Source organism: Watersipora subatra, chromosome 4 (genome assembly GCF_963576615.1).
Source record: "Watersipora subatra chromosome 4, tzWatSuba1.1, whole genome shotgun sequence".
NCBI lineage: Eukaryota > Metazoa > Bryozoa > Gymnolaemata > Cheilostomatida > Watersiporidae > Watersipora > Watersipora subatra.
In genome coordinates, this window is record NC_088711.1 from 65,364,807 (window position 1) to 65,381,198 (window position 16,392).

The 16,392-nt window shown below is 39.5% G+C and overlaps 1 protein-coding gene across 1 annotated transcript; it reads left to right on the top strand.

Annotated features, from left to right (window-relative positions):
• The first annotated feature begins 15,385 nt into the window (after positions 1-15,385).
• Positions 15,386-15,751, top strand: LOC137394517 (octapeptide-repeat protein T2-like). The gene has a single exon (XM_068081241.1). The coding sequence runs from the start codon at positions 15,386-15,388 to the stop codon at positions 15,749-15,751; it is 366 nt and encodes a 121-aa protein (XP_067937342.1).
• The last annotated feature ends 641 nt before the right edge of the window (positions 15,752-16,392 follow it).

A 16,392-nucleotide genomic window follows, 5' to 3' on the forward strand; every position in this document is an offset into this window, starting at 1 on the left:
AGTATATGGAAGGGATGCAGATGAACATTGGTGAAGATTGAGGGAGGTGCTAGGAAAAATCAGGCGTTCAGACATGACGTTAAGGAAGGATAAGTGTGAGTTTGACAAAAGTGAAATTAAGCTTCTGGGCCATTTGGTTAGTGTGGCTGGCATTAAGCCAGACCCATGTAAAGTAGAGGCAGTTCTAGGCTTAAAACCGCCGGTTAATAAAACGGAGGCTAGGAGGTTTACAGGGATGGTAAATTATTTGAGCATGTTCAGTAGAGAGTTAGCAGAATTATGCACGCCTATCTACAAGGTGTCAGGGAGTAGATCACAGTGGTATTGGGGTCCAGATCAGGAACAGGCTTTCGGGAAGATTAAGATAGCTTTATCTAAAGCACCAGTTTTGTGTGCCTTTGACTTGAATAGGAGGCATAGGGTGTCTGCAGATGCAAGTAGAAATGCAGTAGAGGCAGTATTGCTACAATTGACTGAGGGTAATGTGTGGCAGCCAGTGGAATATGCGTCGAGAAAAATGTCTGAGACAGAGGAAAGTTATGCGATGATAGAGAAGGAGGCATTGGCAATTACATGGGCATGTGAGAAGTTCCGACTACTATCTAGTAGGCAGAAAGTTTGAGGTGGAGACTGACCATAAGCCACTTATTTCACTGTTAGGTGAGATGGACTTGTCAGCCTTACCAGTCAGGGTTCAGAGGTTTAAAATGAGGTTAATGAGGTATGACTACACAATATTTTATACACCTGAAGAGCAAATGTATTTGGCCGACTCTTTGAGCCGACCTAATGGCAAATTGGACAGCGAAAGTGAAATGGTTAGGAGTGAGGATGTAAATACTGCTGTAGTTAGCAGTGTGACTACTGACAATTTTACGGACAGTTTAATGATAGAGTTAAGGTCGGAAATGTTGAAAGATGATGAGGCTGCTGAATGTTTGAAATTTGTTACGGAAGGTTGGCCGAGAGGTGGCAAAAGGTTGGGCAGTGAGCTTCTAAAGCTTTATAGTGCAAGGGATTGGCTTACTGTACGGGATGGTCTACTTTTCTTTAGAGACAGGGTATACATACTTAGGTCTATGAGAAAGTTGTATTTAGAGAAGTGTCATGTTGGGCACCAGGGAATTGATAAATGTTGTCAGAGAGCTAGGTGCCACTTCTGGTGGCCAGGAGTTAGCGTATACATATATGAGTTTATAAGGCAATGTGATACCTGTGTCATTCATGGGACAGTCAAGCACCAACTCATGGTTGAATATGAGTTACCAACAAAGCCTTGGGAAGTACTCGGTAGTGATGTGTTTGTATTAGATGGCGAGTTATATTTGTTGATAGTTGATTACTATTCCAGGTGGATTGAGGCACTGCACATCAACGCTCAAACATCTAGGGAGGTAATAACGGTTATGAAGAAAGTGTTTGCTAGATTTGGTATCCCTAGCATTCTGCGGTCAGATAACGGGCCTTGTTATGATAGTAAAGAGTTTAGAAAGTTTGCAGATTTGTACGGTATCAGGGTAGTTGCTAGTAGCCCTCGATATCCGCAGAGTAATTGGTTGGCAGCGGAGATAAGGATATGGCATTGTTAGTGTATAGAACAACCCCTTTGTCAACTGGGTACTCACCCGGGGAACTAATGTTTGGCAGAGTGGTTAAATCGAATTTGGGTGTGAGCAGTAATGGGGAAGTAAATTACGAGGAGTTCGAAAGTAGAGAAAGGGAAAGGAAGTTGAAATTGAAAAGTAGTTGGGATATCCAGCATAGGGTATCAAAATTGCTTGAATTAAAACCAGGACAGGTCGTCTACGTGAAAGCGCCTACTGACACAGGAGCAGCAGGTACGGTGGTAAGAAGGGACAGTACACCAAAGAGTTATTGGATACGGGTTGGTTCAGGTGAGATCAGGAGAAATAGAAAACATCTGTTTCCTCTTAATAACAATCTCTCCTGGAGTTCCCCTAACGATGCTAACACCGGGAGTCAGGATGCTAACCATAACATCCCTAATGATTTTTGTGAGTTGTTTGAGGATAGTGAGGAAGGTGAAACACAGTACTGGGTAGACAACCAGCCTAGGCGTAGAGGAGGTGGGGAGAGAACAGGTGGTTTACATGACGAATCGGAGGAACCACCGGTGCCACGGTTAGAAGTGGCCTAGCCAGTGGGGATCCCGATGGGAGTAGACGAGATACCCAAACTTCGCAGGGTACTAGAAAAGGGGCAATAGCCACAGGCACAGTTACAAGAAGTGGTCGGGTCAGTAAACCGCGGCTAGATAAAAATAGTTTTTACTACTAACTGTTGTTAAAGGTGGTTGCCATGTTGCAGATTGTCGTAAAGAAATTTCAACTAAACTATCCAATCTTGATGGAAAACAGTTCAGGTGGCAAAGCTAGTGGTGACGGACGACCGGAGAAGAGCAGTGAGGAGAGAGTAGTGGAGAGGAAGGATGGTAGTGAGGCTAAGAAGCCTGTGGTATATGGCAGTAGTGGTAAGCTTTGGTGCATGATCTGTAGAGTTAAGCAAGATCACTTGGCGGTGAATTGCTCTGGTAATGCTTGCAGGAGGTGTGAGAGAAGTGGACACTGGCAGAAGGACTGCAAGGTACCCATCTGTCAGTGATGTGGTGAGACCGGGCACGCGGTTGGTGGATGGCCCGCCGAGGTCCAGGTTGGCCAATGACCACAGAGGCAGGGAAAAGGAAGGGCAGTGAGGAAGTACCATCGTCTCAGAGGAAGGTGAGGAGTTATGCTGAGGTGAGTGGCGGTGCTGGGCAAGCTGTTGTACCGGTACCCATTATGGGGAAGGTAAGCTCTTTTTTAGTGGACGTGTCCAGTGATGGGATGATGGACAAGGAAAGTTGCCAGAAGAAGATCGCTAGCACTTAGTGCGAGGAGGTGGAGGTACGTAGGAAGTTTGAGGCAGAGTTGGCCAGACTGGCTGCCGAGCGCAGGGCAGCGGTCAGTGAGTTTGAGAATGCGGAGGCATTCAAGGCGGTCATTGAGCAGTTGGCCGAGGTTCAGAGAAGGATTGCAGGTAGTAGGCTTGCACCGAAGGAGGGTCAGGCCGAGGTAAATAGGTCTGGGCCTATACCAATTCCCAGCTCTGTGGCGCCATCACCTGAGCAGCCGGTTGCGGCCCAGGGGGGGGGGAGATCTCCCACAGGATGCCTGTTAGGCATTGGGGAGAGCATGATCAAGGCGGAAGGGGTGGAATCTGAGGTTGAGGAGTCGTTACCGGCCCATCCACCAGCTTCCGAGCCAGTTGAGAGTAGTGGTGGTAGTGGTGGAGGCAGTGTTGTTGGTGACAGAGGTCACGGTGGTGATGACGGAGGTCATGGTGGTGGTGACGGAGGTCACAGTGGTGGCGACGCAGGTCACGGTGGTTGTGACAGAGGTGGAGGGGATCAGGAGAGTGAGGAGAGTGGTGCCGCCGTGTACGACGGCAGCCCCGGGTTGCTCGAGAGCAATGGTACACAGGAAGTGTTGATAGACCAGGGCCAGGGTTAAAGAGTAAGGTAAACTCCACCAGCAAGGTGAGTTCCTGAATGAGTTCAAGTGCATTTCTGGTTAGTTGCCCATACAGAAAAAAGAAAAGAAAAAGGGCATGTTGTATAATCGGGTTGTTGGGCAGCGGGCTACGCTAATGTCCGAGGTCATGGTAGTTACAGGTAGTTACGAGAGGTTACGAGAAGTTACGAGTGGTCAAGGACGTGGTAGTTTCAAGGCAATACATAAGCGTGGGGAGATTCAGACGGAGTTCTTCTTCGCTTTAATCACATGTGAGTACGTACATTTATACAACAATCTAGGAAGGTCAATAATAAAAATCTTGATTATATTAACGAGAAATTCCACTGTCATACAGCCCACGACCAAAGTGATATTGGAAAAAAGAAAGGGTACTGATGGTTGAGAAATGCAATATTAGCAGTCAAATAGGATAACTGCAATGGTAGCTGTAATGTACTGGGTGCGGGTGTTATTATATACAACAAATAGCAATAATGAAAGGAAAAGATTATAGGTTTATATCTCTCCTCCTGCAAAAAGGGAAATGCAATATTGGCCAATATTAAAAGTAAATTGCACTGATATTATTAGAATAACCAATATTATTAATATAGTAATAATATAAAACCAATGCACAATTTTGTTTACATTTTAAAACGTCATAGCTATCAATATCACGAAGTGTGATATTTATATAGATTTTTATAAATTCTGTACTACGTAGTCATTGTTCTGTAGTCATCCAAACTTATAATTACTTATTGTATTAATCTAATAAGAAAATGAAAAAATCGAAATCGGCAAAAATGAAACAATTTCTGTACTCCCATGTTAATTGCCGAAACCTTCGGCAATTCGACAATGCTATAGACTGGTGAAAAGTGCACGTTATTTTTTCGCGAAATGCGCACGACTTGATCGTTCTATTATCTGCGAACCGCTGTTTCAATTTCCAGTCTTAACTTTTATTAAACCAAGCTTTTCAAGCGTTTTGTGACGATTTTCATCCTAATAAATCTGTCTATTTGTGAATAATCCGATCAGATGGGTAAGTTTTTAGAGAATTTCGACAATTTACAAAGACTTGGTAACATATTTAAATAGTCCTATAGGTTTATATGTGTTTTGTATCGTTATTATACTTTAACTAATCTACAAAACGATGGTTAAATTTGTTGATGAGATTTTGAGACGAGTGTTTGAGACGTTGTTGATGAATAATTTTCATAGGTTGTGTGCACATGCATTTATCATAAAAACTCCCTAACTTTGCATCCTCTCGTTTGGTCGTGGGATCAACAATACAGACTGATTAAACGGTCATTAATCAGGATTAGGCGTATCTGAGCGTAAGTACTAACAACTTAGCAGTGCATCTGCGTTTGATAATAAACCTGAGCTACTCCCTAATAGTTGTAAGATTGTAGGATAATCCAATACTATCAATAATCAACACAACGACACACAAGAGAGATAACATTCCGATACCGCAGAAGACTTGCACATCTAATTTACAATTTGTAGGTAACTATAAAAGTAATTAATGTTTAATGTTCAAAATGACATATTATTTTTTCTTGGCTCTCTTCATTGGCCTCTTCTTGATTGAGAACTTCTGTAGGTTATCAGCTGTAGGTCGTTCATGTATTCCGTACGATTCTGCCGGAGGAACTGCTGAAAATATAAATAAATCATTATAAAAACACCTTCAAACTATTAGCAAACAACTATTCGCTTGGCAGTATCTCGGCTTTATGTTCAGCCTAGGGGGTTTGGAGTAGAGCAGACAGCTTAAGGGTGAGTACAGCGGCTTGTGGCTTAGTGTCAATCACCACTAAAACACTACTTATGTGGGCAAACAATATCTCGGTGTTCCTTCTTGCAAAGTTCTATGATTTTTTATTCAGATATTGCTTTTGCTCTCTGGTCATCCCAAGGGGTGTAAGTTTCTCAGGCAGCTCATCCTTGAGTGGGCTATGCTGAATCCAACTTGTAGTACCTGCGCATGAGATGCAGAGTTGTCTCACCATGACGCTCCCTCCGCAAACAAAAGTTAAATTTGTGACTCTAGAGCACTGTTTCTGTTATCAGAAAAAAATTAAAAAAATTACTTGAAGCACCAGCAAATAATTTCTGATCATACTATACCTGGAGTTTCATTTGTAAAAGTGAACTGGTGGACTGACTTGATTCCTTTAATTTTGGAGAAGTAGGAGGCAGGAAGGTAGACCAATCATACGTCGGAACTAGCACTTAACCATTTTGTGAACCCACAAATAATGCTTTTTTAAAGCTGACGACCTCTCTATGCACTATAACTAGTAGAAATTTAGAGTTTAGAGTTGACGAAGGCTCCATGAACTACATCTAGTAGAAATTACCAAAATTCATAAACCAAGACCACTGATCAAACCAATCATTTCAAAAACAAAAACACCGTCTAACATTAATCAAAGAATCAATTTAATTGAGTGTACAAAAAAGTTGTTGATAGTCGGAACCAAATTTGGTATGACTAGCGATTATGAAGTTGAGTTCCACATTGACATTCAAGCCTCTGGCGACTCTCCATGCTAGCTACATCAGCATGAAGTTGTTCTTGTTCTGGCCACTACAATTACAACATAAATTATCCTCACTCCGCCCCAACTCAATTAGAGCCTAGAAGTAGATAAAAGAGACCCTGGTATGTGATAAACTCATTGGAAACGCATTGTCGTTATCAACTTACGCACAGTTATCCGCATGTATTACTAGTGAGTTACTAGACGTCTATGATTGGTTTGCCTCCAAGTAGTGGTGTATGTAAAATTTGATGGTGTTGCACCCTTTACCAACATGATACTCGTCGATTAAATAATGCGTTTGACAAGGGAAGGCTTCGTCAGTAATGCCAAACACTAAACATTTCCTTGAAGTTTTGAAGTACACTGGTTTGGGGTATAGTGAATTTAACGGATAGTGTACATAAAATTATATGCCACCAAATTATTTAAAACTATAAATTTGTGTGATTAATCATGTTTCAAGTGATAAAGCGTGGAAAAATGAAATTGTGAGTCGGCATACAGATGGTTAACATTTTCATTAAAAGTTGCATACCTTTTGACCCATATCAAAGAAAATGTGGAGGCACAATCTAGCTTTAGCTTTCTCTATGGACCCTTGTAGTAGAGGTGAGCTATAGATGCTGCTAACAAATATTCATCCTGTAGTTCCAGCACAGTCTCCTTCTTCACATCACTTGTTAGCGTGATACTACAGATAGCCCACACACAAAAAACCTAGTACAAAAGTTTCAATCTTTTCAATTACATGTACCAAATCACAACCTTGTTACTCAGTCCAAAAAGTTGGGAATATGGCTGTCTGGCAGATTTTTGAATGTGTCTTAACTAAGTTAATAGTTGCATGTCAAGCACAAGTTAGATGTAAAAAGGGATGTGTAAATCTACAGAAAATAATTAACAAAAGTTGAAAAAATCTACAAATGTAACTACACTTACTGGTAAATTATAGTGTTGTTACTTTCACATGTCCAGTACAAGTCAGACATTGGCCGACAGCAATGCACTCCTGGAAAGAGAAGCTTCCATAGTTGTTTAAAGCTGCACACACTCATTGAAGTTGAAAAGCCGCCACAAACTGCTATCACTTCAGAGTATCTTCTATAGACAAACTTCTTCGACCTATGAGAGGGTAAAGCTTAAGTATCCTTTTTTGAAATCCCACTAATTAAACCAGGCAACACCAGACTGTGCTGATCGAGAAAGTTGATCATCAAAGTCTGAAATGCTTTTGATTGTTTATATGTGATGCACTTATTCTTCCCACAGTTTAGTTTTCTTGGCACAACTGACTTGGCATTCTTGTAGTGAGCCACGAGCACTTCCAGCTTTGTGATACCAGTGGTATGCAAGTATACAAATCTGCATATGGGTAGTCCTAAATGTCGATAGTCAGTTCTCAATTTCTGCCTGGGGGTTTGCCAACTTTTCATTAGAAATAGTGAAAGTACTAGAATCAAATCCAGTTTCTATTTTTGAGAGCAAAAGAATCTCCAGTTTAATATTAAAAAACTCTGCACATGCATTTCTGCACTCAGTCACTTGTTCATTCAAAAATTGAAGTAAATGTTAATTACAGTAGCTGAAGGTCAGTTATCATCATCACTCTCTTCATTGTCACCGCTTTTGACATCAGTTGGAATATCAAAGTGCTCATTAAAAGTGTCCAAAATGTCAGAGTTATCTTCAAAGTTGGGCAAAAAGTAATCCATTACTTTTACCCAACGCCATTTACAGTACATCCGGTTTAGCATGGCAACAGTCTTAAACAACCTTTTCCAAGAGATAGAGGCTTCTATTGGCTAAACTGACTTCCGTGTCAGAAAGAGCACTCTTTGGTTGATCCGGATGCATGTGTTGCAAAAATCATAACCAATGTTATAATTTCAGTTAGTGTAGCTTCAAAGTCGAATAACTCAACTTTGTGATTTGCGACTTAACTATGATTTCTGAGAAGGCAACTCATATGACCAATAGGAATTTATTTATAAAATAGTCAAATACTTTTAATCCTACTCAATATGAGGCAGATCACACACAAAATCCTATTCTTCGCCATTCAAATTGTCATCACTAAGATTCTTTTCTGGAATAACATGTCTTTTTTGCATTTAATGTTTATTTTGTAGTATTGGTCTACAAGCCCACACTTTGATAAGCTACTTGGCACATCCACTATCCTCCCTCCATCTGTTCCTTTGTATATGAATTCCGATTTCTGATAGAAACCAGTCTTGTGGCTTTTCGGGTGAAAGCGTACATAATATTGAAAGTGGCAGCTTCGTTCTATTGGTGAGGCAGGTCAATATGATGGTGAAGTATTTTTTTATGTCTTGTGATTGCCACTAAAACTGTCATTTTGCATTCTTTTGTTAACTTTTGTACGTACTGCCAATGACACAAATGAACAAAGACGCTTTTGCAAATGGAGTTTTTGAATGTCAATTCTTCAGCTAGACATTGCCCGTCTATAATGCCGACTGAACTATCAGCCGCAATATGATTTGAGTCAAAGAAAGTGGTTGTCTTATATGGCACGTACATGTTCAAACCAGGATTTTCAAACCAAACTTTACACTACCGCTTATAACCAGGTCGACTTGTATGCCAGAATTTACGATAGACATTGACGCCAGTTTATGTCCGCTACGCATTCTATAGATGTTGTTACTATTACTAGACCGCTTGAATGCAGATATATCTCACAGTCAAAGACAGCTATACATTGGTAATCCTTAACACTCTTCCACCTCTAAACTGACATCACTCAGCGTTTCAAATATAGTCTACGGAGGTAAGTATACACCTGATGGGTACATTAGTTTTGTTAACAGAACATCTACACTCAAAGAGATTTAGTCATTATAAAGATGTTGGTAGTTGTGAGTAGAATGCGATTTTTGTATGACTCTCTAAATTGTAATAAATTAGATCTCCAGCAGGAGTGTCCATCTTGTAGTTATAAATCAAGCTGTTTGCTGTAGTTGCACTGTGATCAGAAAACAAGTCCAGGTGTGAAGGAGTCGTCATTTCTTTTGAATGTGAAGAGATTTAGAAAGATGGTAAATACCAGAGATGGGCACATGAGTTAACACGCTCGCTCAAGCAAGCATTAAGGCTCATCTAACAAATGAATTAAAAAAATTAATTTTTTGGTATCTTTTACTTACTGCCAAATGGTATTGACTCACAGCATTCCACCAGTATGAATTGACTCGAATCAAGTATTTACCGTAAACATAGAAGAGTTAAATTGATTCGTTGATTGATTACTAATCAAAATGACTGAGCTGAAATGCACCAAACCTTCGCTTTCTTTTATTATTATTGCGTTTATGGAGAATCTATTGTGAACAACTGTACGCGTATTTGAAAGACATCGATATCAATGCATATACATGTACTTTATTGGTGAATAATACGTATTACTCAGTAACACAGTATAACTCTATGGTTTGCCTGCGTACCGACAATAAAACTATTTATAAGCTTTATAGCTGCTTGTGAGTATAGTTCATTCTACAAAAAAGTCTTTATAACGGCTGGTCTTTGTACCTATACAAAAACAATAATTGCGGATCAGATTCGCCCAAAATTTTGCTTCAGTAAAATTAGGAAGATAGGTTATCATTTTGCCAAAACCATACAAGTTACATGTGCTGTATGCCGTTTTTTTTTTACTCATGCAACAGAATAAAGTCGTGGTTTCCAATTTTTTTATTTCCATTTTAGGATGAATGAAAAGAAATATTGCAAACAGCCCCTTGAATGCATTTCTGCAAGTGAAACTTTTCAACACTGAGTCAAACATAGTTTTGACTACTACATTTTTATATTAGATAATCTGTATCTGCATTTTGGTCAAACTGCGACGCAATAGCTATTTTCTTTTGCAGCTGGTTTCACGAAACTACAAAATGTTAAACAATACTTTTATTTTTTAAATGCATTGAATTTGCAAAATGTGCAGAATCTTTTGATGATTCTAAAAAAATTAAATTGTGGTTATGTGACTGAAATTCTATAAAACAAAAATACCAAACAGATGCTAGCATAAAATGGTAGGCATGACCTAATCTCATCCTAAAAAGCAATGAAATCCCCAGTGAAGTAGTTGATATTGTGGTAGTCCCGGAAGGGTAACGAGGGAAGATAGATGATAAGTCAAGACGCTCCAGCTAGCTCTCTCTGATCTGCCTGCGACTGAGAAGGGCTTGCGTTGACCATCGCTTTTGCTCCACTCTGCTATGCTGCTACTCACAACCCGGTTATAGCTCAGATATTTGCTATACAAACAGTCATTAGACTGAGCTAATATGTGTAGCAATTGTGGGTTATTGTTGTTTTGATTTATTATCATAGGTCAATTTTTTGTAAGAATTGGTAGACAATTGATTTTGTTTATTTGGGAGAGTTAAATGGAATCTAATCATTGAAGTTAGGATAGCTAAAGATTTGATCATTGACTAGTCGTGTTTTGCGATGAATTGTAATATAAATCGATTCTTACGCAACATATGTTGCCAAAGAATATTGGGAATTGAATTGTTAGTTTTTTGATTGAAATTGAATTGAGTTGAGTCATTTTTTGAAGCCTTATAAACTCTATTAAATACTTTTTCTAAATCAGGTAGTTCTGTAAATAAACCACTTTAGTAACTTTTTACTAAAGTCTATATTTAGTTACATTTTTTAAATACAGTATTTTTCTAGTCTGTAACTTCTTCTGTTTTCCCATGAGATGAGTGGGTGAAAAATACAAAGTTTGTTTTATTAAGGTTATCATGCGCTATTAAAATCAGTTCATAATAACATGTCACTGTGACAGGACACTCTATGCAATGCTTTAGTATTAGGTAAACATTAAAAGTGGTGTCGGTAATCACTCTTGGTGTCTCTCTCTGGAGAGAGACACCAAAAGTGGTTACGAGATATATAGATAAGGAGCGAATAAGGATGAAAGATAAAGAGCGATAGGAGAGACTTTCAGAAAAAAGTTACCTTGAACATTGCAAGTATTAACCAAGCATGCTTTTAATTTTTGAGTGATCTTATAGCTGAACCTACAAACAACTGTCACTGAAATTTCTATACAGTAGGTTTTTGGTTTACGTTGGTCGTGATTTACAACATTTCGCAGTTATGACACAACCCATAACAAATATAAAATAATACTAAAACATTGGCCGGCAAGAAAGAACAAGACAGAGCCTTAACCCTGTCTACTGTGACTACCATCCTAACATGAACAGTTTCACTAATGTTTCCAGAGGCATCATACACTTACTGCAGACTGCTTACTGGAAATCTTTGATAAGGAGATCCTGTCTATCCAGTCTAATGTGAAGTGGTATTTTAGGAAGATAAAAAGACATGCACCCTCTACTGCAGAGCCTATATCATTAACTTCTGTTGACTCTATTGCTTCTCTGGCTTTTCCACCGCCTCCTGTAAGTTCTGATTCACCTACAATCTGACCTATCCCAGCTTCATCATCACTTGTAGGTTCTGCTTCACTTCAAGATCTGCCTGTCCCAGCTTCACCACCTCCTATAAGTTCTCCAACATCATCTGTCTCAATTTTAGTCAATTCTGACTCACCTCCACCAGTTTCGTTACCAACTTCTTTGCAATAAACCTGTCTCTCCATCCCTAGCAACAATCCTTCCAGTGTGAAAGGTAACCATAAAATAAAGTAGAAAAATGTTTTCTTTTTTAATAATCTTTACTTCAATTCATGTGGAAAAGAGTGGTTTTTTTTCTAATTAATACTTTGTTATGTCATTAGATGCATTCTATTATAGTACTGTACAATAGTTTACAGTGCAGAGCATTTAGAGAATCTATTTATGGTGTTCGGTCTTACACTGAAAATTGACTTGTATTGTGGTGTAAAAGTGGATCAACAGCATAAGCCAAAGACCTCTTGTATATACATAGATTAGACCGAATCACCTCTGGCATTAGCTGTTAATGGCAAAATCTCTACTATGATGTAAAACAACTAATACGCTGTTTTCTTTCCTACATGTAAGTCAACAACCTTTGCTTTCTAGTAGTTTTATAACAATTGAGCTCTATAGATTGGAGACACACACTACCTTTGTCAACTTGCTCGCTGAATGTTTTCTGTTCATCCCAAATGAGTAGCAGGTCAGGTGACACTATATGAACCTGCTACCACTAATATGTGTAATCTGGTGCCATCTGTACAGGGGTCAGCCTGACAGTGAATAAACTGTCAACTTTCCTACAAATGGTGAGGGTTAACTGGACACCTTTGCAGAACCAAAAATAACATACATGTATGTAAAATCACTGTGCTAATCTAGTGATGCATTGTGGTAGCATCTACTGGATGAGGATAAACAAACATATTCATTGACAAGCCACTGCAATGGGATTTAAATGCCAGCACATATCAACTTGTTTTTGCTCGCTTAATGTCGTTTACTTTCTGTCGAGTGAGTGACTCTGACTCAGCACAAATTACAAATCACTGAAAAACATTCGCGTTTTAGTGAAAAGTGTCATAAGCACTTACTATTCTAAGTGCTTGAGATCTCATTATGGCAAACCCTGATGCAACAAAGAGGAAGTATACAGTGATTTAAGCAATACCATTAAATGTGCCCTCATAACTGAAAAGTTAATTATTGCTAGAGACGTGTAAACTAGAGTTGAGATTGGAAGATTGGCCCTGGTGTCTTGGCGGCATAAGGTACCAGTGAATACAACACAAACAGTCAACTTCTACTGAGTTTTAGTTCAGAATATGGTCTGGTCATCACAAACACTGTATTTGATCATAAAAAGCATCACCAAACTACTTGGATGCATCAACAGTCAAAGCACTGATACCTCTTAGTCTACATATTTACTATACAATCTTATCCTTATGATGTGTTTGACACCAGAGTCATGAGAGGCTCTACTGTAATTTTGGAACATACCATAATAAGGTATGTGCAAAGCTTGAGTTTGAGTTAAATGTGTGTTTTTTACAATAGTCTGAGGAAATTTTACAGACCTCAGAAAAAAGGAGCAGCTCAACTTTTTGTCAGAATGAGCCTATAGTGTTGAAAAACAAAGACAAGATTAGGTGTTAAATCTTCCTGGAACTGTAGATAAATATGGACTTAAACAATTCCAGTGACAAATGCAGACAAAAAGATGGCCAACATCCCAAGTTAAGAGGAACTTCAAATAGAAGTACAGGTAATACAAAACAATGAAACATCTAGAAGCCGTGGCATTCCTGCAGAAATTTGAAAACATGGTGGACTAAGACTGCAAGAGAAGTTGCCTGATATAATTGCACACATCGGGAAGTCCGAGCTATTAATCAACAACTCAAAAGATGCGAGCTCTTTTTCATGGCTCTTGTTTAAAAAAGCAGCAAGAAGGAATTCAAATGCTAGAGAAAGATTTCTTTTCTGCTCATTGCACAAAGATCTTAGTATGGCTCTTGTTTAAAAAAGCAGCAAGAAGGAATTCAAATGCTTGAGAAAGACTCCCTTTCTGCTCATTGCACAAAGATCTTAGTATGTATCATTCTTGATCAATTAGATCAGATATAATTATTATCAGATCCTATCGGAGACTCAAAAGAGTTATGAAGAAACCGAAGCACCATAGACATGGTCTTATGTCTTCGGGAAACTCAGAAAAAAATGTAGTGAACAAAACATGGAGCTCAACACATTGTTCATAGATTTTAAAGAGTCTTTGATTCTGCTTCCCAAGATGGGTTCTGGAGTGTGCACCAAAGATAGGGATGCGCAGTAAAAACTCCCAATCTGATCAGAGCATTGCTTGATGAGATGCAGGTACGAGTGGTTCAAGGTAAAGACTTGTCAAATGAGTTTACAGTCACAGATAGAGTCAAGCAGGTCTGTCTTAGCTCCCAAATTGCTTTTCATCTACTTGGCCACTATGCTTTATGTAGATTTTAAGGATGTACATCAGGGACACATACAGGCAAGACATGGCACAGATTTTTTTACTTGCCTCATTTCACGGCAAAAGCTCATATCACCATACACCTGGTTGGAGAGATACTATTTCGAGATGACAGCGCATTGGCTGCTCATTCTGCCTCTGAAATGCAGTTACTCTTAGACAACGTTGCCACAGCTGCATGTCTGTTTTGCTTGAAGATTAATATAAAAAAGACAGAGTGTATGTACCAACAAATCAAAATATTTCTTCACTCTCCTGAAGCCAAAAGCATCTTTTTTTTCAACAAAACCACTGGTTAAAGCCGCACACACTTCACCTACCTTGGAAACTGGCTAACACTTCTGAGATTGAAAAAGTACTGTGCAAAGCCGGTGCTGCTTTTGGCAAACTTCAGTATAAACTTCGGAAGAAAAAGCATGTTTCAGTCAGAGTGAAGTGTAAAGCGTATCGAGTAGTGATTCTGTCGACTCTCTTATATGATGCAGAGACCAGGATGATTTATCAAGCTCAGGTAAAAAACTACATGCTGTGATGATGAGCCACGGAAAAGACATCATAAGCATCAAGTGGCAAAGTGAAATCACAAATGTAGAAAAACTTGAAATGTACAGGCCAATTATTAATGACTGACATTCTTAAAGAAACAAACTTAGATGGTTGGTTGAGCCATGGATAGAAAATGGAACAACCCGGGCTCCCATGTTAACTATTATACTCATGATTATGCGATGGTAAATAAAATCAAAAAAGCAGAAGAGAGAGAAAGGCAAAGAAAGAGACAGAGAGGGAGAAATGGAAAGAGAAATGGAGAGGGGAAAATGCAGAGAAAAAGATACAGACAGAAATGGAAAGAGATAGAGTGATAGAAAGAGAGAGAGAGATAGAGAGAAATGGAAAGAGATAGAAAGAAATGGAGAGAGAAATGGAGAGATAGAGAGAGAGATGGAGAGAGATAGAGAGAGATGAAGAGAGATAGAGAGATGGAGAGAGAGAGATGGAGAGAGATGGAAAGAGAGATAAAGAGAGAGATGGAGAAAGAGATGGAGAGAGTGATAGAGAGAGAGATGGAGAGAGAGATGGAGAGAGATGGAGAGAAATATATAGAGAGAGATGGAGAGAAAGATGGAGAGAGAGATGGAGAGAAAGATACAGAGAGAAATGAAGAGAGATGGAGAGAGAGATGGAGAGAGATGGAGAGATGGAGAGAAAGATGGAGAGAGATGGAGAGAGAGATGGAGAGAGAGATGGAAAGAAAGATGGAGAGAGAGATAGAGAGAGAGATGGAGAGAGAGATGGAGAGAGAGATGGAGAGAAAGAGATACAGAGAGAGACGGAGAGAGAAATATGGAGAGAGATGGAGAGAAAGGGAGGGGGAGAGAAAAAGAGACGGAGAGAGAAAGAGAGATGGAAAGAGAGCGACGGAGAGTAAGGGAGAGGAAGAGAAAGAGAGACGGAGAGAAAGAGAGACGGAGAAAGAAAGAGAGAGAAAGAGAGAGAGAGGGACAGACAGAGGAAGGAGAGAGAGAAGAGAGAGGGGGGAGAGAGGGAGGAGAGAGAGGAGAGAGGGGGCAAGATAGGAGGGGGGAGAGAGAGGGGGGCGAGAGAGGAGGGGGAAAGAGAGGGGAAAGAGAGGGGTGGGGAGGGAAGAAAGAGGGAAAGAAGGGGAGAGAGGAGTGGAAAAGGGGAACGGGGAAGGACGACAGAGGGTGAGAGAGTTTAACTCATTGTTTTCCACAAAGATTGGAAGACCTTACACTCTTTCTGTAGCGGTCATATTTGTTGCAATTATGATGCAATATAAAGAGTAATGTTTAATAATTGTTACATGTTTGGGGCCCCTAAATCCAACTAGAAACTAGGCTCTTAGTATTTGATCAGTGGCTGACCAATCTGCCATAATAGGTTCCCATTATGGCAGATTGTAGATTTCCCCTTGGCAGATTCCCAATCTGCCTAGGCTCCCATAATATAACTCAAGCTTCCTAAAAGCAATCCAACACACCAGAAGTATGAATATATAACAACTATTATTGGACCATGTAAAAGTGTTTCAGTTTGTCGGTTGGACAGATTGATTGGACCATGTAAAAGTGTTTCAGTTTGTCGGCTGGACAGATTGATTGGACCATGTAAAAGTGTTTCAGTTTGTCGGCTGGACAGATTGATATCAAGTTTGTAAGTAAAGGATGAATTATTTATATGATATGTAAATATATGATACTGCATATATATGTATATATGATACTGTATATGATTTGTATTTATAGGATAGGAGATGGACATGTATATGATCTGTACCATAAAACCTCTGATTGAATGCCACCTCTATCTGATCACGACTATGAGAGAAA

Bases quoted from the DNA above. Each gene is read 5' to 3' on its own strand.
- LOC137394517 (XM_068081241.1), top strand. From the start codon at position 15,386: ATGGAGAGAGATGGAGAGAAAGGGAGGGGGAGAGAAAAAGAGACGGAG.